Source organism: Vigna unguiculata, chromosome 3, assembly GCF_037176805.1.
Source record: "Vigna unguiculata cultivar grain cowpea cultivar isolate G323 ecotype 2 chromosome 3, ASM3717680v1, whole genome shotgun sequence".
NCBI lineage: Eukaryota > Viridiplantae > Streptophyta > Magnoliopsida > Fabales > Fabaceae > Vigna > Vigna unguiculata.
Window position 1 is genome coordinate 54,674,907 of NC_140794.1, and position 24,563 is coordinate 54,699,469.

The following is a 24,563-nucleotide window of genomic DNA, read 5'->3' on the forward strand; positions in this document are numbered from 1 at the left end:
TTGGCTTAAAGAATGTTAAGACTTCATGGCTTAGACTCGACAAATTCTATACAATCATTAACATGAGAAACCCAACAAATATAAAGGAGGTACAACAACTGACTGTGAAATTGGTATCATTGTCAAAGTTCTCATCAACAATAGGTGACTTAGAACTCCCATATTTCCAATGTCTCGAAACGAATGAGAAGTTTTGATGGACTAAAAAATGTGAGGAGGTTTTCTGAAAACTCAAAAAGGCTTTTTCTCATCATTGATTATGTCAAAACTGCGTGGAACTCTATCAATAAGTGTAAATTACAATAATAATTCGAGATAAATAAATAGATCTTTATACAAGAAATCTCAGACAAACAATGACCCATGTATTTTTGACAATGACAATATTTCAAGAACAAGAATTGAGGTAACAAAAGAAAGGCAAAGAATTATTCATAGCAACAACAAAAACTCAACAATGAAAAATAATGATAAAATAATTAGATACAACAATCATTGATTGGGTAGTTGAATACAAACCTTCATTGCTTTAGCAAGAAAAGTAGTGCCTCAATGTCAATGACATGGAGGAAAATTAAAGTAATGTCAACAAACCCAATGAGATGGAAAAGGAATATGAGAGGCTTATAGGGTGGTTAGGGAAGACCAATCTAGAATACTTAAAGGTGGAGGAAACATAATCGATGAGGGGGAGCATGGTGAGAGATTCACATGAAGTTTGTAATGGAAGGGATATCTTGATGTATACTTTAGTTAAATAACATGATTGTAAACAACTTAATGGAACACTGATTTGTGGAGATTTCAAAATTTGAATTTTGTTTAAATATGTCCATTAACATGAAACAACTGAGAAGATGAAGACACATGCCATAAATAATTGGGTAACATTAATCTTGTTCAGAGAGAGGATTACGACTTTTGTAAAGATTTTAGCCTTGTGAATTTGTGCATTAATTTATTTATGTGGATATTAATAAATTTAATAGTAGTTTTGGTAGCATTTGTTAACAAACTTGTACATGTACATGCACTGACCAACTCTAATCAACATGAATGTCTCTCTCAATTTATGATATAGACTAAACAAATTAGCATTGAATATGTCATCTTATTTAAGTTATATATTTCATAAGGTGCTAAACAAAGGTCACACATACAAAATATGAGAGTGACAAGAATACTTAATAAAACATTATCATTAAGTAAGGTTATTTCATATAATAACAATATTTTACTTATCACAATTTTACCAAATTTTTAAAATAATATATATATATATATATATATATATATATTAAAAGTCACCAAAATTCTTTAAATGCTTAATAAACTACTATTTCAAGTATGGTTAAAACAAGTAATTTTTAATTATTAAAAAGGTAAATGATTATGATAAATATAATACAATATACTAAAATTTTTTAATAGAACATTAAATTACTATTTTACGTGTTTTTTCCATTAAACTAGATAAACAAATATTTGTAATGGACATAATATATATTTATGGTTATATACAAGTGATATACACACGCACATACTTTTTACTAGTTTTTATAAAATTTTATAATTTTAATTTGTTTTATTTTTCTTTATGAATTGAAATTCTCTCACGTGGATTGTAGATTAAATTAGAAATTAAATCTTTCAAAATCGATTTTGCAAAACGATATTTGTCACCCTTCAACGGGTGTGTCCAAAAGCCAAACCTTAGTTTAGCAGGAAGTTATGGAGGCGCCAGGAACAAAGAACATGTTCTTCTTCCTGTGCTGAGGACACTAGATAGACAACAGTTTCAGCTGCATATTAGTTTCCTCTAAAACGACAGCGACATATTCATCACTATGCGCATTGTTACCGCGGCCAACTCTCTCAAATCACTCTGCAGCCTCCACTTTTTCAGAGTCACCTCTTCTCTCCCGTTTCCGTTCAAGGGTAAGCCAAACATCTCTTCCAATTTTCCCATTTTCATTCTTCAGTTCCATACTTACGATGACAAAACGAGGATCAATTATTATGTATTTTCCCACAGACAAACAGCAGTTTGAAACACAACCACACAGCGTCACCTATTCACCGGATAATGGTCACACTGTTGGAAAGTCAACACTGGTGATGAACATCGCCTCTCTACTCGAGTGACCGAAACCGAAACCCAAGAGTCGGATGGAGCTTAAGTGGTTTTTCGAGCTCCGAATAAAAAAACGGGTCAAGGAGCTACCCGCCAATGGCAAGTTCCGCGACCTTATGACAAGTTGAAAGAAAAAAGTGGAGCTATTCACTCTGCAAAAGGTGGAGGCGTGGAATTATAGGACAGTTAGAATTGGGAAGAAATGGTTGGGTCATGGTTTGAAGAAAGTTAAGGAATCAGAGATCAAGCATTTGGCAGATAGTAGCTTCCTCCTGAATAGGATTTACAACACCAATAATGCCAATCACATTGAGATTACTCTGAACTCAAAACCACAAAATAATGGATTTATGATCTTTATCTTTATACAATGCTCATGTTTCTCATTTTTAACCGTGAAACTTAAACTTATACTTAAATTTCTTATAAAAACTGAGATTGTTGCTCCAATCAATGCCATAAAGATGGATCTACTGTGATATGGATTGACAACAAGGGGTACCCACGGTCTGCTAATTTACTAGTCATGCTAGATACAACTGAAATTATTGACTGGTTTTTAGGGATTTCTTGTCGGTGGCTGAAATGGTATGAAAATTGTGCTAACTTCGATGAGGTAAAGCTCTTGATTACATATCATGTTAGGAAATCATGCATTCGTACTTTAGCAGCAAAGTACAGGGTAATCTAGATTGTCATCTTAATCTAGATTTAATTTTTCTGTAATCTTTCTCAAGGTGAAGTGTTTCCTCCGATGATCTTGGCGCATTTTTAACCAATGGCCATCTACTTAATGGTTGATGCCAAGGCTAATGGATGGAAAAATAGTAGTTTTACTATGATATTCACTCGTGTTACAGACCCAGGTGAAAGAGATTAGGGATAAAGGCGAGAAAGAATAAGACCAATTCTGTCGATGGTTGATAGATTGGTGAACAAAACAAGGAGAATTCTCTGCCCAATGGCTTCCCTTTTAACCAAAGGTATTCTGCTACCTATTTATGCATTACTAACATATCTGATTACAAATGCTCTGCTATTTAACCTTGTTTGAAAGAATGTTCACTGTAAATTTTAAAGTGAACTAATTACTTTTTAAAGTGAGACTAACCTAAATTTGCAGAGAGAATAAGGAGCTGTGAGAGAAAAACTCTGTATGCAAAACTCTTCTCTAATACCACTATTTATTTATAATAATAAAATGTTTTTCTGTAACTGCAGAAGGAGATAAGGCCAGGCTAAGTCTAAATGACTGAGTGAAACCAAATATTTATTTTTATAATTACTAGAATAAGTTATTTGTTTTCAATATCCTGTCAAAATAAATTAAAAAAACAAAATTTAATCTTTTGAACCATAACACAACATATTAACAAAAGTATCCAGTTCAACCACAATTTAATCGCAATTTAAAAACCACAAATTGAACTGCTTCAACTATCAAAACTAGGATCCGGATATTTTGTGGTTCTATCTCTGCTTCTTTTATTTATTGATTTTATAATTATTAAGATTTTATTGAGTAAAACAAAGTCTCCTAACCCAAGCAAAAAGATGGGACGAAAATATAAAATTGGAACTCTGATAAATAATAGATTCTAACAAGGTTTATAAAGCACTTCTTAGGTTGAGTGATTTAACACAATGTACAGTCACATTTTCAATTCTTAACAAATAAACACCTAAAAATATATTTTTTCAATTTTCTTAGTTTTTATAGGGTAACATCATTGCTAATAACATAAATCTAAGCAATTATCCTTAAAAAAATAGGCGTTAAAAAATTGATAATAATAACAACAAATGTTTTACAGCTCAGCCATTGTGGGTAAAAGAGAAGATATGAAATATTTAATTATAATAGTATGTAATACTGAATATGCATTTAAATTTTTATATAGGATTATAAAATATACTTGTGGTTGCTGGGATTCGCGTCCAGGTCTCCACGGCCACAACGTGGAATTCTCACCACTAAACTACAACCACTTTTGATTATCATTCTAACCACTGACTTTTATCATTTATTTATTATAAAGAGAATATTTTATAAAAACCGATTGTGGTTGCTGGGATTCGAGCCCGGGACTCCACGGCCACAACGTGGAATTCTCACCACTAAACAACAACCACTTTTGATTATCATTCTAACCACTGACTTTTATCATTTATTTATTATAAAGAGAATATTTTACAAAAACCGATTGTGGTTGCTGGGATTCGAGCCCAGGTCTCCACGGCCACAACGTGGAATTCTCACCACTAAACTACAACCACATTTTCGGGATAACTTTATAATAAAATGATAATTGATCTTGATTTTATATATTACTATGTAATTAGAATGAGTTTATTGAGATGAAACTAGGGATGTCAAAAAAATTCGTACCCGCGGATAAAATCCGCAACGGGTAGGAAATGGATATTAAAAATGGATACCCGCTACCCGCGGGTATGGGTATTTTTGATACCCGCATGTTAACGGGGCGAGTACGAGTATCATAGTATCCATACCCGTGGATACCCGTACCCGCTAAACTTTACCTTATATATATATATATATATATATATATATATATATATATATATATATATATATATATATATATATATATATATATATATATATATATATATATATATATATATATATATATTAGTAAACAACATTATGAGTCTTCGTCCAATAATGGTGGTCAGATTCTTACCCCACAAATGAATAAATTACTTCCATATACTGTGGAGGTATTGATGTGTCTCTAAGACTGGTTATGGACCAACATGGAAGGTAATGAAATTAACACTTTTACTTAGATATTTTAATTAAGTGATTGTTAGAAATTTTTACTGAACTTCTTATGTTTTAAAGCTTTTCTAGATTAAAATTGGACAACATGAAACTTTATACAATGTTGCAAGAGGTGGACATCGATGAAGTTAGTAATTTCTTTAATATTTTATTCAAAAATAAACTACAATATAAATTGGTAGTGATTTTTTATTTGTTTGTTTTTCAAGAATCAATCGGAGAAAGGAGACTTGTTGATCTAAGCACTAATTATGGTTAAATATTTTTGTAAATACCCGCGGATATGAAAAAAATAGATGGGTACCCGCATAACGGATACCCGACGGATATGGGTACGGGTACGGGGCAAATATTTTTCCAGCGGGTAGGGTACGGGGGAACTACTACTTGTACCCTACCCGCCCCGTTGACATCCCTAGATGAAACTCACAAGGATTTGTTTCTTTTGGTTTGTTGTATATAGGGTTATAAATACCCAATCTGACAGTTTAATAATAAGTTTTTTTATTACTTTAACTGATTAAAATATTCAGTGGTCCAAAATTTTAAATAGGTTTGTAGATTTTTTTTTAGTTTCAACTAGATCTATATTTTAAAAAATGTGTAACAATTAGGTTCATTATGTTAGTATGGTATTAAGCGCGTTAATTATATGTCATGTATCAACTCCACGTGTTTCTAAATTTTTTTATTAATTATTTATTTTTTTATTTATTTTTGGTTAAATTACTCCTTTGATCCTTTTATCTGTCAAGTAATATTAGTTTGGTCCTCAAGTTTTCTTTTGTCTCAGTTTGGTCTTCATTTTCTTAAAAATAATTCAAGTTAATTCTTACCGTTAGTTTGATCAGACGGGGTTAAAGTCAACGCTACCTGTCAATATCTGGTATTTTAAAACTTTTGAATTTTGTTTGAATTTTTTTTATTTTTTACCTGTATCACTTCACAATTGTGTCACTTGTCAAAATGATTTAATTTGGTCCATTTATTTGTTTTTAGTTTCAATTTTGTCCCAAACCAATTTTTGTAAAAATGAAACAATATTATCCCTCCTTAAATTTACTTTTTTATAACTTTTATGTTATTATTCTTACTAAAATTAACGTTTTTTTATTAAATATTTATAGAAATATGTAAATACACAAAGTAAAGATATGAATCACTTATGCTTTGTTTAAAATACATTAAATACATTCTTAATCATACAATTTAAAAAAAAATCATTACAATCTTACAAACTTACGGTAGTTTTTCAATTAAATTGAACAAATTTAACTAAAATAAACACTTACTTGAACAAAACACAAACAATCATAATTAGGACAGTCCACCCAAATAACGTGAACAATGTTAGCTTATACATTATGTTGTCATCAATTTAAACGACATAAACAAAAAGTACATAATTAAATATATTGTAGCAAATCAAGATCAAACTAAAACAGGAACCACAATAGTATTTAATTTTTTTTTATTTTAATCAAAGAATTAAAAAGTAACTCCTTCTCTTAACATATTTATCAAATTCTTATAAATAGTTTGAATGTTTATTATTTAAGAAATAATAATAATGATTATTTGTCTTTATTTAATTATTAAAAGATGACCGTTTAAATATTAAAAGATGGACGTTAAAATAATCACAACTGATTAAGAATTAATAATATTTGTCTTCAATTTTTTTCCATAGTTTAATGAAAATTAAATGTATATTAAAATTGAAGAGTTCATAAACTCTGTTGAGTTCTATATAATTATTAACACGTCAGAAAATATTAGAACACCATTGAATTTTTTTTTCATTATTAAAAAATGGGTTAAGTATGTTTTTAGTCCCTGAACTTTGACCCAAAATTGGAATTCGTCTTTGGTCGAAATTTTGATAAATTTTGGTCCCTAAACTTTAAAAATGAATGAATATAGTCATTTTAACCCAACTTTGTTAACTTTTTTTTTTAGGTTTCGAATACATTTCTCAGTAAATATTGAGTCAAGAATGTGTCAAACGGCGTAAACAACTCCAATATTTATTGAGAAATGTATTCGAAACCTAAAAAAAAAAGTTAACAAAATTGGGTTAAAAGGACTATATTCATTCATTTTTAAAGTTTAGGGACCAAAGTTTATCAAAGTTTCGACCAGAGACAAATTCCAATTTTTTTGTCAAAGTTCAGGGACTAAAAATCATACTTAACCCTTAAAAAATTGATAGACATCTATATATGAACAAATTTCAATTTAATTATAAAATGATGAATAAGCAGATGTTGAATCATTATTTTTAATTCAAAAATATATGGTACTAGTAATACTGCATGTTTCATTTAACTATATTGGTGATTAGTATATGGATAAATAATAAATTAATAGGAATTTCACTTTTAAAGGAAGGGGATTGTCATAAAAAAATTGAGTAGTATAAAAAAGGCTTAAATACCTTTTTAGTCCTCATTTTCGTAGTGTTTGTTGCAGATGGTCTTTATTTTGACAAAATGTTTAAAATGGTCCTCATTTTGACAAAATGTTTAAAATGGTCATCATTTTGACTGAATGTTTAAAATGGTCATCATTTTCACAATTCGTGTTTTATTTGGTCCTTTTCTGTAACGTCATTTAAATCATTAACGGAACATTGTACAACTGACACAGTTTGTATTAGGGTGTGTTACGTGTACTTAGGGATGACAAAAATACCCGTGCCTGCGGATATCCGCGAATAAAATCCGCATTGGATAGTTACTACCCGCGAGTATTTATTATCCACGGGTAGCGAGTAGCGGGTATTTTAATGTCTGCTTATAAACGGTTCGGGTACGGGTATCATATTATCCGTACCCGTGGGTACCCGATACCCGGAAAATATTAAAATTAAAATTTAATTTATATTTTTTTAAGTTAAATTTAATTAAAATTAAAATTAATAGTATATTTTATTATGTCAAATATAATTATAATTTAATTTATATTTTATTTTTATAATTTTATATTAAAAAATTTATAAAATATATATTTTTTTGAATATTTGCGGATATCGGGTATCCACGGGTACCCGCGGATATTTTTAAAACCCGCCAACTGCCCCAACATTCCTTACCAAAACCCTAGCTCACTTATTTATCCTCAAATATCTAATTACCACACATGTACAGTACACGTAACACATTCTAATACAAATCGTGCCACCTGTACAATGCTCCGTTAATGATTTAAACGGCGTTACAAAAAATGACCAAATAAAATATGAATTGCGAAAATGATGACCATTTTAAACATTATGTCAAAATGAGAACCATCCGTAACAAACATTACGAAAATAAATACCAAAAAGTTATTTAAGCCTATAAAGAAATTGACTAGTATTCCAAATTCGAGTAATATCCACAAAATTTACTTCGTTTCTTTATATGTGAAAAAAGCATTTTCTTTGTATAAATAAGATTAATTACTCAATGCTCACATTGTAATTTGATATTATTTTATTGAGTGTCAAATTGAGTAGATAGATGTCTATTGTAGATTTTGAAATACCTATTTGAATACAATATCAATGGTTCTGTTTGCTGTTTTTCTCTTATTATCATAAGTTAAATATTCTTAAACTATTTTTTATTTTGAAAAATGCATTGAATTGATCTTCTGATTTTTTTAATTGTTATGCCATATTAAACAATTTTAGATTGTGTGAAATGATAAGTGTTAGTTATCATTATATTATTGAGTTTGTATCATGTAGCATAATCTTAGTTTGACATGCGACATTTTTTTACACAAGAAAAAAAAATTAAGCAAACCGAAAGTCGTCACATGATACATAGTTAATGTCATTAGTGCATTACTTAAAAAATATCTAATTGCAACAAATTTTTCAAAATAGAAACTTAATTGTGACAAACAAAAAGAAAGGAACTTACTTGATATTTTTCTACGAAAATGAGTGTAACCTAAAAATAAAATTGAAGTGCTGAAATTCACTAAGGTGGTGAAAAGGTTGTTGGGCCCTTTTTGGTTAAAAGAGGCCTATGTATGTTCGTGCTCAATGGATGCTGACCATGATATATGTTATCTGATATATGATAATATATATATATATATATATATATATATATATATATATATATATATATGGTTTTGTTAATTTGTGTACTAAGAGTACTGGTTAAGGATAATTAATATACACTAAAATCTAGAAAAGTTCATAGTTAATTGTAATATTAAATGAAATCTGACCTAATCACAATTAATACAATTTTATTTATTTAAAAGATAAGAATAAGAATACCTATAAGTATTATACGATTGTTATAATATTTTATTTTAATGTTTACCAATAAAATTTTAAAAATAATTAAATAATAAAAGAACTATATTTTAAATGTTACTAAAAATTTAAATATAATTAAACATAAAAATATTTAAATAACAGAAAAATCAACAAAAAATAATATTAAACATCTAAAAATTTTATAAAAATATCAATTTGAAATTTAATTGAGTTTTCAAAATGCTTATTTTTATTGCTTAAATAAATTAAAAAATATCCTTTTAATTTAAAACATAAACAATTAAATACATTAATTAAAATAATATAAATGTATATTACAAATTTTTTAAAGACAAAAATACCCTTTTAATATTTAGACAATAATTTTTTGATACAAAACAAGGACTTTAAATTTTTTTTAAGTCTCTACTCAAATTGATACTTTAATTGTTTTTTTTATAATTTTAGATGTTCAACACTATTTTTTTCCTGATTTTTCTGTTAATTTAAATTTTCTTATGTTTAATTATATTTAATTTTTAGAAATATTAAAATATATTTATTTTATTATTTTATGATTTTATGATTTTTTAATTTTTATTAATGAGTATTAAATAAAATATTAAACACACATGTATAACATTTATGTCCTTTAATTAAAATAAAATTGTATTAATAGTTGTTGGGTCAAATTTTAGTTAATATCACACTTAATTATGTACTTTTGTAAAATTCTGTGTATATTAACCATCCTTAACCAATATCCTAAGGGTAGTAAGACCCTATTTTAATTAATAGAATTAATTATTTTATCTTTTAATATAAAAATGACAAAATCAATACATATTTATTATTTCTTAATCAATATCCTTGGTGCATTGATTAACATTCTCCCATATATATATATATATATATATGGTCTTGTTAACTAATGTTTTAAGGACACTAGTTAAGAATAATTAATATACATTAAGATATAGAAAACTTTATAGTTAATTATAATATTAAATGAAATATTATCTAATCACAATTAATGTAATTTTATTTTATTTAAAAGACCAGAATACCCATAAGTATTACACTGTTGTTATAAGATTTAATTTAATATTTATCAGTAAAAGTTAAAAAACAATTAAATAATAAAATAACTATATTTTAATGTTATTAAAAGTTAAAATATAATTAAACATAAAAAAAATAAATTAACAAAAAATAATATTAAACATCTAAAAAATTTACGAAAATAAAAAATAAAAAATAAAAATATCAATTTGAAGTTTAATTAAGTTTTCAAAATACTTATTTTTATTGTTAAAAATTTTAAAAATATTTTGCTTTAATTAGTTGGATGATACTCATTTTCGTTTAAATGTGTGAGTTTGGTACCCGCTTTAAAAAATATGTTAATCGAGTCCTAACTTTTGAAAATGTTTTTCAATTATGTCATTTTCAGACAAAAATTATTAACAGTTAATTTGATTCAAGACTTTTACAACAAAATTTGAATATAAGTATCAATACTTAATTTTGTAAGTCATTTTAAATATCAATATTGTTAACGACGTTAATAATTTTCTTTCTGAAAGGGACCTGATTGAGACAACAACTTTTCAAAAGTTGAGACTCAATTGACACATCTTTAAAAGCGGGTACCAAACTGACACATAAGAACAAAAATAGTTATAAAGTGACTAATTAAATCAAATATTTTTGTCTTTACAAACTCAATTATATGTATTTATATTTTTTTAATTAATAAAATTAATAATTTTATCTTTTAATATAAAAATGAGAAAATTAATATACATTTATTATTTTCTAACCGATGTACTTGGTACATTAATTAGCGTTCTCCATATATATATATATATATATATATATATATATATATATATATAACTCTATATAAAGGGGATTTCCTCTTTTGTGTCCACATTTCATAATTCCAATTTTACCCTTTACAATTTAATTATTTATTAAATTTTTAAAAATTAACGGTTACTTTTACTAGTATATATATATATATATATATATATATATATATAATTGTGCTAGAAAGTTCTGTTTTCATGAAAGAATTACGAATCATATATAACTCTATATATATAATTCTATATAAAGGAGATTTCCTCTTTTGTGTCCACATTTCATAATTCCAATTTTACCCTTTACAATTTAATTATTTATTAAATTTTTAAAAATTAACCGTTACTTTTACTAGTGTATATATATATATATATATATATATATATATATATATATATATATATATATATATATATATATAATTGTGCTAGAAAGTTCTGTTTTCATGAAAGAATTACGAATCATCCAGTGAATGTGCATAAATTGGGAACACAGTTCTAGGTTTCAAGTAATTCGGTTCGTCTTTCAGCACTCTTCTTCGATTTCGCCCTCTCTACTCTCCCATTGTCTCTCTGGTACACCTCTCTGTCAAATCTCCCCTTTTCATTTTACGGATTTTTAATTTGAATTATGTTTATCTGGTTTCGTGTTATGCTTCAACATTTTCCGTTCTTAGTTATTCATTTGTGTTGTTTCACCTTTCTTCCAGTTTAAATAAACTAGTTAACATGTTTTTTGGTTCATTGGTTCTGTAATTGAAAGTCGGTATATGCAAATAAGCCCGTTGGCCCTATTTTCTGAGGCCTTTCTAGGGATTATCAGGAAGTTGCTAGGGTTTAAAGCATGTGTTTACATTAGAAAACAATGATTAATATTCTTATATCCTCTTACAAGTTCATTTGCAGCAAGAATTTAATAAAAATATATAATCATTTATTATGAAAAGATTTTTCTGAAATAGGTTGTATTAAATCCTTGATTAATATTTGAATGGTTTATTGAGTTTTAATTACCCTGATTGCAACCTGTATTTTCAGTGAATACTGCGCATAGAGAGAATGCAAGGACGCGGGGGAGGCAGGGATCCTTTCTCCAATTTTGGTGACCCTTTTGGTGGGTTTGGAGGGTTTGGTTCCTTTGGACCTCCCAGGAGTTTACTGTCAAGCTTTTTTGGGGGTAGGGACCCGTTTGACGATCCTTTCTTCACCCAGCCTTTTGGAGGGCTGTTTGAATCTAGTTCCTTTGGTAGTTCTACTGGATTTCCTTTTCCACCAGGTATGCATCCATCTGGGTTTCTTCAGCGTCAAGTCCCAGAGATGCATCCATCCGGGTTTATTCGACATCAATTCCCGCGGGTGCATCCATCTGGGTTCCTTGACCGTCAAGCTCCAGAGCCTAGTAGACAAAGGGGACCAATCATTCAGCAATTGGACTCTGATGATGAAAACGAGGACACAACAGAAGAGAGGAAAGAAAATCCAAGAAAGCATAGTAGGTCAAATGATGAACCTTCTGTTGAACATCCAGATGATGAAACTGAAGGTAATGCATGTCTTCTCCTTCACCAATAGGTGCTTTTGCTCTATCTCAAAAATGTGCAGCTTGGTTTTGCTTACTCTGATTATTTATAATTCAAGTTGCAGGGAAGAAGAGCAGACATATGTACTCTGGAAATGAGTACAACGGAGTCATTACAACTGGGCCTCAGCCTCAATCTCAAGGCTTCTTCTTCCAGAGTTCAACAGTTAGCTATGGTGGTGCAAATGGAACATATTATACCTCCTCAAGGACAAGAAGGAGTGGGAGTGATGGAGTAAGCATTTGAATTGTTGACTAATAGCTATAGTGAAAGATTTGCAGAATGTTATTTTTCTGATGCCATTTTTTCTGTTAGGTGACCTTCGAAGAGAGCAAGGAGGCTGATAGTTCAAAAAGAGAAGCTTCTCACGTAATTTCTAGAGGCATTCATGGCAAGGTATTCTTATACTATTCTCTTTGGTTGCTATGGTAGATTCATTTGTTTTGGTTTTGGAATAACTTTTGCTGTTAACTTTTAATTCTTTAACTTTTAACAGGTCTCTTACTCATGTGGTTTTACTTATATGTGATGTTTTGTAGGGTCATTCCCTCTCCAAGAAACTGCATTCTGATGGTAGGGTGGATACTATGCAGACTTTGCATAATATAAACGAAGGTAGGTCATGTATCCGATTTTCATGGAAGTATGGTGTGATATCATATGACCATAGTAGTCAACGGTTCATCATAGTGTTGCTATAGTAATGTTGCAGCTATGGGTCCTTTGATGGAATGCTGGTTTGTTTTAGCTTTCTATAGCAGTGACTATTTAATGCAACCATCTGACCCGTAGCTCTCCTCTGTTTCCAGCTAACCCACATTCTTTGGGACTCTTTCTGTGGTCTTTACTCTGATCACATCCTTGGGGTTCTGTTCACCTCAAAGAGGGACTTATGTTTAGTTTTTCACATTTGTGCGTATGATATGTTATATGTCTATGTTTTGTTTTCTCCTTTTTCACTGTTGTGTTCAGTTCAGATAAGTAAACCTTACAGTGACCTTTGTCTCTCTACTTTTTTTTCCTTTTATTTTACTTGCATTACCCTTCTTGTTATTGACTCCTGTGTTTGGCTAGAATTATGACTAACTATTAATATGCAATTAATTATGGCTATTTTTTAGGTAATGGAAATTATTTGTTATGTATAGAAATTTGGTAGTTGTGATCATCCTGCTATCCACTATCGTGCTATAATGGTTTTGACCACTATTCGTGATATATGAGATTACTTTCACACTTTCATATTCTTTTATGTCTGCATTCCTGAAAGGTTTTTTGATATTGTAGAGGAACTTACTGGCTTTGAAGAAGAATGGAAAGTGAAGGTTCAAAACTATATGCCTGGATGGACTGGGAGTATTGGTGAGTAATTATCTCTATTCACTGGAAGATATTTCTATTATTTACAATAGGATATTTACAGTTATATGTTTACTATAATATTTACAGTTATATGTTTTCATATATGTTCCGATAGCTTCCTTAACTATATTTTTTTAATAAATATCTGCTAAATATTGTAATTTACTCAATGGATTATAACTATTAATGTACTTGAATAACTACAATTGAACAAAATAAAATAATTTACTGTATTATCCATAGTGTGGTATAGTGGTAGAGTGGCTAGGGCTGCTGTTTGCACAGTATAATAGCACACGGTTTAGTGTCATGGCTGTAAGCGCCTGTTACGCACCTGTGTGCAACAGTGAAGTATTCCTAAAAATTTTAAATGCCCTTAAACCTTAAGTTTTGAGTTTTAACAATGCACTAGTTTTTTTGTTGACCAACGTCTTCGTGAAGTGCTCTGCGGCCTGAGTGCGATCCCCCACTTCTCACAGTTGCATTTTACCCCTGTTCTTTTGGTTTATAGTGTTCTCTTTTGTTAATTTTTCTTCTCTTTTCTCTGTGAAGAAAAAATGTGCGTATTAATTACTTACTATGCGTAAATAATTCAGAATAGTGGTCATCATTATTGTTTTTTTTTCCATAGAAATCAGTTTTATGAATGACATGCATTTTTACTATTTTTCAAAGCTGCTAGGTTTTCCTTAAAAAAAACTAATAGATCAGCTTTCTGTATTTCCATTTTCGTAGCACCACTGTTTCTGTATTTCCTTTTTGGAGCTCTTTTTCTGCAATTTTCCTTTCATTTTTCCTTCAACTCCCACATTCGCTCACACTTAGAAATAATTCTTCCAGTATGTTGCGGGTATGCTTCTTTATGTTCATATACTTTTGGTTATATATTGCATTTGCAAATTTGCTGCTTCGGAGCTATCATGCATACTTCTACAAAATCTGGAAAAGAACCAAACAAAATATGAAATTGAGTAAAATAATACTGTGACATGGAAATAAGTAGTAATAATCACTGGGGGTGATCTATATTTTTGTGCTAAAAGACTTGCATCATGTCGTTGGAAGTATATTATTCACTTTAAGGAGCTCGGTTGAATTGTTGTTTGTCTTTTTAAGTTTGTGGTCTTTGTGTTTCAGAAGCTAGCGGTAGTAATGGCGAGGCTGTGCAGGCGAGGCGGGGAGGTTGGGCACTTCCTTCATCGGAGCATGGCCATCCGGTGACCGGAATATCTGAATCAAATGATGTTGATTCTTCTGGCGAACAGAAGAGAGCAAGGGCACATTCAAATGGTAGCAGTCCATACAACCTTCCAGGAGTAGGGCGTGGCCGAAATTAAGGCTTTAATGTTGCTAAAATACTTAGAATCAATTATCAATGTACACAGCGTCGTCATGTTAGTTAGTATTGTCACTGTTATGAGTTTCTTCTTCCCTTTCCCTACAGGTATATGACATTAGTACTGTTACTGTCGTGTGTTTCTTCTTCCCTTTCACTACAGGTATATCACCTCATTGCTCTTACTGTTAATAATATGTTTCTTCTTCCCTTTCCCAATAGGTATATGGTGACTTTTGTCTTTTCTCTTATGCTTCAATAGGGGTTTAAGACCTACATTATGACCTGAATACATAAAATTAATAGCGTCCTCTATCGTCATGCATGAGCTGTTTAATGTTTAGATGTTTTCTGGTTTTCGTGAGATGTTTTCTTGCCAAGAACCTGTGCCTGATGTTTCTTGCTCTATGTCCAGAATCGATTAATCCTACTTTAATTAATTCTTGTTATGTGATTTGAAGAACTGTGGTTGTGTAGGATTATACAAATCAATCTACTAATTAAAAATGAAAATTATTCAACTGGATCATCATGTCTTGTTAGATAGATGATGAGTCTTCCAATATAGTTTTGTGACTTTTTTAGACCAATGAAATTACTCATCCTTTAAGATTAGGCCGTTATATATCTGCATAAAATATTAACATTTTAATTTCTTAAAATTGTATGATTTAGTATTATTGAAAAGTAGGAAAAAAGTTGTCTATTATATAGATTACCTGGTTGTAAAATTAATATTGTTAATTAATGTGAAAATAACACGAAAGAATTACAAATGTTAATCAAAATCACTAACAGATGGTGGAATACCATTTGTGCATGCATAACTCGGAGGCTCATCTTTTTAAAATCTTATGAATTTTTAATATTTTATTAATTTATTAATTGCAGTAAAAATTATAAAATAAATCTTATGTCACTGACATATGTGAAAATAATCTAGAAAATAAATATTACTTTTGTTTTTTTTTTTTAAATATTGTTTCATTAATGTTCGCAGAAAATTTATTTTGATATTTTTCTATAATGTTAAGGTTTATAGTAAACATGAATTTAATTTAAAAAAGATTAAAATGATAAACTAATTGATTTAACTTGTTTTGCAAATATAAAACAGTAGATCGATTTTCTGGAAATAAATGATGAAATTAAACTTAAAAAATAGATAAAGTATCCAAAAGGAAAATTCAATTTATTTATTCTCGTTAAATAATATAAATGTAATATATTTAGTATCTAGCCTTTTGAGTTTCATCAAAACATAATGTTTAAATTCCTAAAAGTTTATTGGTGAGTCAACATAGAAATCCATACCAAGATATTGCAAAATTTATCATTCGGTCGGATTGATAGATTGCTCAGACAATTTAGAATATTTAAAGGATAGAATAATATTGACTTCTATATTAGGAATAATAAGTTCAATTAATAAGTTATATATTACATCATGAACTCATTGAATATGGAAAGCCGATAAGATATTGATATTCAACTTGGTTGGACAATTTTTTGTAATTTATTTTTTTATTATACTGTTTATAGTACGAATTTTAAAAATTGTCTAAACGAGATATAAAATTACAAATTAATCAGTAACAAATGTTAGTTAAGGCTGACAAAAAAATGATTATATATTATCGGCAAATAAACTTAAAAAAATTATGAGAATGGATACATTGTTTGCAATGTAAAAATCTATGATATTGCAAATAATTAAGTTGGAAACTTGCTCACCTCTTCCCGAAATAAACTAAATGAAGATTCATACGAATATACCTCCAAGGTCATTGGGTTAATCAAGATAAAGAAAAGCTAAAAATAGTTTTTGAACATTGTGTTCATTATGTTTGGGGATATTTAATTTTAAATTTTGTTGCTTTAAGTTATATTATCTTCAATTGGTTTATATTAATATCTATTTTATAATACATAAGTTCAAGACATTATTTCAAGCTGCTTACCCAAATTTTCTAAAGTTCGGTGTTTTGAATTAAATCTAATAATATTCTTATTTCTTCATATCTTTTTTAATTTTTTTTATGTCTATTCTCGTACTTATGATCTTAAAAAAAAAAACTTATTTGAAACAACAATAAGTTCCAAATTTTATATTCCTCTAATGATTTTTTCCCCAAAAACAAAGTTTATCATTGTTTTTTATTAACGAAATGTATGCTATCATTACGACTAATATACATTTATGAATTATTTTGTTTCTACCATTTCAAAAAATTAGTTACTATGATCATTTATCATTAAAAAATAGAAATTTTGCATCATTCAAATAGTTTATACATTTGTATTGAATGGAAGGAAATCTAATATTAGATAACGATCATTATATTAGAATTTAAAAGATCGAAGTAAATAAACAAAATACAAGAAAAGAAAAAAAATAAAACAAGAAAGAAAAGGAAAAAAAATCCAAAAAAGAACAAAACAAAAGCAAGACAAAAATAAAAATAAAAATAAAAATCAAAAACAGAAAAAAAGAAAGAAAAAGATTACGTTAAGAGATAGTAAGATATAAGAACTACAAAATACAAGATATAAGATACCAGAAATAATATCAGATATAAGATATAAAGGATGAGAAATGAAAGATGAGAGATGAGAGATAAGAGATAATAAATATAAGATATAAGATAAGAGATGAAACACAAGAAACAAGAGATAAGATACGAGAGATGAGAGATAAGATATGAGAGATAAGAGATGAGAGAAGAGAGAAGAGAGAAAAGAGAAAAGAGAAAAGAGAAAAGAGAAAAGAGAAAAGAGATAAGAGATAAGATATAAGAGATAAGAGATAAGATATAAGAGATAAGAGATAAAATATAAGAGATAAGAGATGAGAGATAAGGGATAAGAGATAAAAGATAAGAGATAAGAGATAAGAGATAAGGGATAAGATATAAGAGATAAGAGATAAGAGATAAGAGATAAAATATAAGAGATAAGAGATAAGAGATAAGATATAAGAGATAAGAGATAAGAGATGAGAGATAAGGGATAAGATATAAGAGATAAGAGATAAGAGATAAGAGATAAAATATAAGAGATAAGAGATAAGATATAAGAGATAAGAGATAAGAGATAAGAGATAAGGGATAAGAGATAAAATATAAAAGATAAGAGATAAAAGATAAAAGATAAGAGATAAGAGATAAAAGATAAGAGATAAGAGATAAGACATAAGAGATAAGAGATAAGAGATAAGAGATAAGAGATAAGAGATAAGAGATAAGAGATAAGAGATAAGAGATAAGAGATAAGAGATAAGAGATAAGAGATAAGGGATAAGAGATAAGAGATAAGAGATAAGAGATAAGAGAAAAGAGAAAAGAGAAAAGAGAAAAGAGAAAAGAGAAAAGAGAAAAGAGAAAAAAGAAAAGAGATAAGAGATTAATCATAAGAGATAAGAGATTAGTGATAAGAGATAAGAGATAAGAGATAAGAGATAAGAGATAAGATATAAGAGATAAGAGATAAGAGATAAGAGATAAGAGATAAGAGATAAGAGATAAAAGATAAGATCTAAGAGATAAGAGATAAGAGATAAGAGATAAGAGATAAGAGATAAGAGAAAAGAGAAAAGAGAAAAGAGAAAAGAGAAAAGAGAAAAGAGATAAGAGATTAATCATAAGAGATAAGAGATAAGAGATAAAAGATAAAAGATAAGAGATAAGAAATAAGAGAAAAGAGAAAAGAGAAAAGAGAAAAGAGAAAAGAGAAAAGAGATAAGAGATTAATCATAAGAGATAAAAGATAAGAGATAAGAGATAAGAGATTAATGATAAGAGATAAGAGATAAGAGATAAGAGATAAGAGATAAGAGATAAGAGATAAGAGATAAGAGATAAGAGATAAGAGATAAGAGATAAGAGATAAAATATAAGAGATAAGGGATGAGAGATAAGGGATAAGATATAAGAGATAACGGATGAGAGATAAGAGATAAGAGATAAGAGAAAAGAGAAAAGAGAAAAGAGAAAAGAGAAAAGAGAAAAGAGATAAGAGATTAATCATAAGAGATAAGAGATAAGAGATAAGAGATTAGTGATAAGAGATAAGAGATAAGAGATTAGTGATAAGAGAAAAGAGAAAAGAGAAAAGAGAAAAGAGAAAAGAGAAAAGAGAAAAGAGAAAAGAGAAAAGAGAAAAGAGAAAAGAGATAAGAGATTAATCATAAGAGATAAGAGATAAGAGATAAGAGATAAGAGATTAGTGATAAGAGATAAGAGATAAGAGATAAGAGATAAGAGATAAGATATAAGAGATAAGAGATAAGAGATAAGAGATAAGAGATAAGATCTAAGAGATAAGATCTAAGAGATAAGAGATAAGAGATAAGAGATAAGAGATAAGAGATAAGAGATAAGAGATAAGAGATAAGAGATAAGAGATAAGAGATAAGAGAAAAGAGAAAAGAGAAAAGAGAAAAGAGAAAAGAGAAAAGAGAAAAGAGAAAAGAGAAAAGAGAAAAGAGAAAAGAGAAAAGAGAAAAGAGATTAATCATAAGAGATAAGAGATAAGAGATAAGAGATAAGAGATTAGTGATAAGAGATAAGAGATAAGAGATAAGAGATAAGAGATAAGAGATAAGAGATAAGAGATAAGAGACAAGAGATAAGAGATAAGAGATAAGAGATAAGAGATAAGAGATAAGAGATAAGAGAAAAGAGAAAAGAGAAAAGAGAAAAGAGAAAAGAGAAAAGAGAAAAGAGAAAAGAGAAAAGAGATTAATCATAAGAGATAAGAGATAAGAGATAAGAGATAAGAGATAAGAGATAAGAGATAAGAGATAAGAGATAAGAGATAAGAGAAAAGAGAAAAGAGAAAAGGGAAAAGAGAAAAGAGAAAAGAGAAAAGAGAAAAGAGAAAAGAGAAAAGAGAAAAGAGAAAAGAGAAAAGAGAAAAGAGAAAAGAGAAAAGAGATTAATCATAAGAGATAAGAGATAAGAGATAAGAGATTAGTGATAAGAGATAAGAGATAAGAGATAAGAGATAAGATATAAGAACTACAAAATACAAGATATAAGATACCAGAAATAATATCAGATATAAGATATAAAGGATGAGAAATGAAAGATGAGAGATGAGAGATAAGAGATAATAAATAGAAGATATGAGATAAGAGATGAAATACAAGAAACAAGAGATAAGATACGAGAGATGAGAGATAAGATATGAGAGATAAGAGATGAGAGAAGAGAGAAGAGAGAAAAGAGAAAAGAGAAAAGAGAAAAGAGAAAAGAGAAAAGAGAAAAGAGAAAAGAGAAAAGAGAAAAGAGAAAAGAGATAAGATATAAGCGATAAGAGATAAGATATAAGAGATAAGAGATAAGATATAAGAGATAAGAGATAAGATATAAGAGATAAGAGATAAGAGATAAGAGATGAGAGATAAGGGATAAGAGATAAGAGATAAGAGATGAGAGATGAGAGTTGAGAGATGAGAGATGAGAGATGAGAGATAAGAGATAAGAGATAAGAGATAAGAGATAAGCGATAAGCGATATGAGATAAGAGATAAGAGATAAGAGATAAGAGATAAGAGATAAGAGATAAGAGATAAGAGATAAGAGATAAGAGATAAGAGATAAGAGATAAGAGATAAGAGATTAGTGATAAGAGATAAGAGATAAGAGATAAGAGATAAGATATAAGAACTACAAAATACAAGATATAAGATACCAGAAATAATATCAGATATAAGATATAAAGGATGAGAAATGAAAGATGAGAGATGAGAGATAAGAGATAATAAATAGAAGATATGAGATAAGAGATGAAATACAAGAAACAAGAGATAAGATACGAGAGATGAGAGATAAGATATGAGAGATAAGAGATGAGAGAAGAGAGAAGAGAGAAAAGAGAAAAGAGAAAAGAGAAAAGAGAAAAGAGAAAAGAGAAAAGAGAAAAGAGAAAAGAGAAAAGAGATAAGAGATAAGATATAAGCGATAAGAGATAAGATATAAGAGATAAGAGATAAGATATAAGAGATAAGAGATAAGATATAAGAGATAAGAGATAAGAGATAAGAGATGAGAGATAAGGGATAAGAGATAAGAGATAAGAGATGAGAGATGAGAGTTGAGAGATGAGAGATGAGAGATGAGAGATAAGAGATAAGAGATAAGAGATAAGAGATAAGCGATAAGCGATATGAGATAAGAGATAAGAGATAAGAGATAAGAGATAAGAGATAAGAGATAAGAGATAAGAGATAAGAGATAAGAGATAAGAGATAAGAGATAAGAGATAAGAGATAAGAGATAAGAGATAAGAGATAAGAGATAAGAGATAAGAGATAAGAGATAAGAGATAAGAGATAAGAGATAAGAGATAAATGATAAGAGATAAGGGATGAGAGATAAGAGATAAGACATAAGACATAAGAGATATAAGATATGGGATAAGATATAAGAGATAAGAGATAAGATATAAGATATAAGAGATAAAAGATAAGAGATAAGAGATGAGAGATAAGGGATAAGAGATAAGAGATAAGAGATGAGAGTTGAGAGTTGAGAGTTGAGAGTTGAGAGATGAGAGATGAGAGATGAGAGATGAGAGATGAGAGATGAGAGATGAGAGATGAGAGATGAGAGATGAGAAATGAGAGATAAGAGATAAGAGATAAGAGATAAGAGATAAGCGATAAGAGATAAGATATAAGAGATAAGAGATAAGATATAAGAGATAAGAGATAAGATATAAGAGATAAAAGATAAGAGATAAGAGATGAGAGATGAGAGATGAGAGATAAGGGATAAGAGATAAGAGATAAGAGATGAGAGTTGAGAGATGAGAGATGAGAGATAAGAGATAAGAGATAAGAGATAAGCGATAAGCGATAAGAGATAAGATATAAGAGATAAGAGATAAGAGATAAGAGATAAGAGATAAGATATAAGAGATAAGAGATAAGAGATAAGAGATAAGAGATAAGAGATTAGAGAAAAGAGGTAAGAGGTAAGAGATAAGAGTTAAGGGATATGAAAAATAAACAAAAAATAAAAATATTATAAAAATATTAATTATATTAAGAAATAAAAAATAGAAATAAATACAAAAGTAAAAGAAAGAAAAAAATACAAAAATAAAAATAAAAACTATACAACAAAAAAAGTAAAAAATAAAGAAATTTAAATAAAAAATTAAGAAAATAAAAAATGAGAAAAAGGCAAAATATGTTAAAAAAACACTAAAATAAAAAAATGAGATAAAAAACAATTTTTTTTATAAAAATAGAAATAAAATATTACAGATAATGTAAAACATAGAAGATACAGTATAAGATCAGGGATATAAGATTTTATATAAGAGACAAGACAATATAAGAGACGAAACACATGATACAAGGCAGAGGAGACAAGATACAAACGAGAAGAGATAATAAATACCATATAGTAGATAAAAGAAAAAAATAACAAAAAAAAAACGAATAAAAAAAGAAGAGATATGATAGAAGATAAAATATAAGAGATAAGAGATAACATATAAGAGATAATAGATAAAAGATAAAAGATAAGAGTTAATAGATAATAGATAATAGATAATAGATAATAAATAATAAATAATGGATAAGAGATAAGAATATAATATTATAACAAAATGTAATAGAATATAAATATAAAATATTTACATCTTGATTTCCTAATTTTAAAATAATAATTAATTTCTAAAACTCAAAGATATTTTTAAAAATAAATATTTTCCAAAATGTAACAGAATATAATATATAAAATATTTATAATATTTCAATCTTTAATTTTTAATTCTAAAATAATAACTAATTTTTAAAATTGAAAAATATTTTTAAAGACATAAATATTTTCTAAAAACTAATTTAAATAAAAAATATTTTAAAAAAATTATTCTTAACAATGGGTCATATAATAAATTCTATATTTTAAGGTTGTAATTCCCCCTTCATCGTATTTTACGAGATGATCAATCGACAATCACATCACGTTGCATTTTACGTTATCTTTTTTTGGAAATAAAGTCAAAATTATTGATCCAAGAATTTCCCCTTTCCAAATGCAGATTTAGACGGGGAGCAGACTTAAATAAGTACGAACTTAAACGAATGTTTACTGTAGTTTAAGGCAAAGTAGGATATTCTTGATTCTTTAAGCACAAAGTAGCCTTAGTAGAAGGAGTGATGTTGATGTACCGTGGAGAGATGCATGACTGGGTTCTTGCGAGTACAAAATAGAAATGACAATGCAAACCATGTCGGACCGGTTGGCCCGTAGTGAAAAGTGGGACAAACTAGGATATTAAGCCCATTGGCCCGTAAAAGTTTGGCCGCATAACCCGTAACCGGCACGGGCTAGAGATGGGGTGAGCTAGCTTGCTGACCTGTAACTTAACCCAATTCGACAAAAACTAAGGATGACAATGCAAGTCGTCCCACTCCGTTTTGGCCTCCCCGTATTTGGCCTGCAAAAAGCGGATCAGACTGACCTGCCCCCACATAAAAAAATACAAACTAATTTCTTGGCCCACCTTATATAATGTTTAGTCATGACACGTGGATTACATAAAAAAATATTTATTTATATTTTTTCACTGAGGTGTAGGATATTAATAACTTTTTTTAATTAATTAAATTAGTAAAAATAAAAAAAAATTATACGCTTATTTCTTAAAAAAAAATAATATCCAAATTTTATAATTTTTTATTTGTAAATATAAATATGTTAAAAAATAAAAATAATTTTGATCTATATTAAAAAAAAGAATAAACACAAATAATAAAATTACTTTTGGACGAACTAAACAATAAAATCTAATGAATAACTTACGGTGTCAATGAATTCAAGAGATTTAAGTAAATGGGAATTATATGGACTAATGTCATTAAATTCTATAGGGTTAAATATGTTTTTGGTCCCTCAAGTTTTAGCGAAATTTGGAATTAGTCCCCATTAAAACTTTTGACCAATTTAGTCCTTCATCTTTCAAAATGCATGAATTTAGTCCTTATAACCAAATTTTGTTAAGTTTATCTGACGTTTCAAACACATTTCATGATAATATTTAAATTATTTACACTGTTTGACACATTTTTGCTTCAATATTAACTTAAATACTATCATGAAATGTGCTTGAAACGTCAGATAAACTTAACAAAATTTGGTTAAAAGGACTAAATTCACGCATTTTGAAAGATGAAGGACTAAATTAGTATAAAGTTTTGAT

General features: G+C 28.4%; 1 protein-coding gene and 1 non-coding gene across 4 annotated transcripts; one reads left to right on the forward strand and one right to left on the reverse strand.

The window, feature by feature from the left end:
• Positions 1 to 4,339: 4,339 nt before the first annotated feature.
• Positions 4,340 to 4,411, reverse strand: TRNAH-GUG (transfer RNA histidin (anticodon GUG)). The gene has a single exon. It is a non-coding gene; the product is annotated as a tRNA-His (tRNA).
• A 7,088-nt stretch (positions 4,412 to 11,499) lies between these two features.
• LOC114179226 (uncharacterized) lies at positions 11,500 to 15,566 on the forward strand. 3 transcript variants are annotated; one of them, XM_085671696.1, is made up of 8 exons: positions 11,505 to 11,645; positions 12,108 to 12,246; positions 12,346 to 12,612; positions 12,708 to 12,883; positions 12,965 to 13,045; positions 13,189 to 13,264; positions 13,937 to 14,011; positions 15,149 to 15,566. In XM_085671696.1, the coding sequence occupies exons 2-8, from the start codon at positions 12,129 to 12,131 to the stop codon at positions 15,346 to 15,348; spliced, it is 993 nt and encodes a 330-aa protein (XP_085527822.1). In that variant the 5' UTR covers positions 11,505 to 11,645; positions 12,108 to 12,128; the 3' UTR covers positions 15,349 to 15,566. The 3 variants fall into 3 exon arrangements, with proteins under 3 accessions (XP_027921289.1, XP_027921290.1, XP_085527822.1); XM_028065488.2 differs by having other exon boundaries at positions 11,500 to 11,645; positions 12,108 to 12,612; XM_028065489.2 differs by having other exon boundaries at positions 11,500 to 11,645; positions 12,108 to 12,612; positions 12,714 to 12,883.
• Positions 15,567 to 24,563: the final 8,997 nt, after the last annotated feature.

Excerpts from the sequence above, each read along its gene's own strand:
- LOC114179226 (XM_028065488.2), top strand. The coding sequence starts at position 12,129 with ATGCAAGGACGCGGGGGAGGCAGGGATCCTTTCTCCAATTTTGGTGAC. Across the intron at positions 12,884-12,964 it reads GAAGGAGTGGGAGTGATGGA|GTGACCTTCGAAGAGAGCAA; the intron begins GTAAGCATTTGA and ends TTTTTCTGTTAG. Across the intron at positions 14,012-15,148 it reads TGGATGGACTGGGAGTATTG|AAGCTAGCGGTAGTAATGGC; the intron begins GTGAGTAATTAT and ends TTTGTGTTTCAG.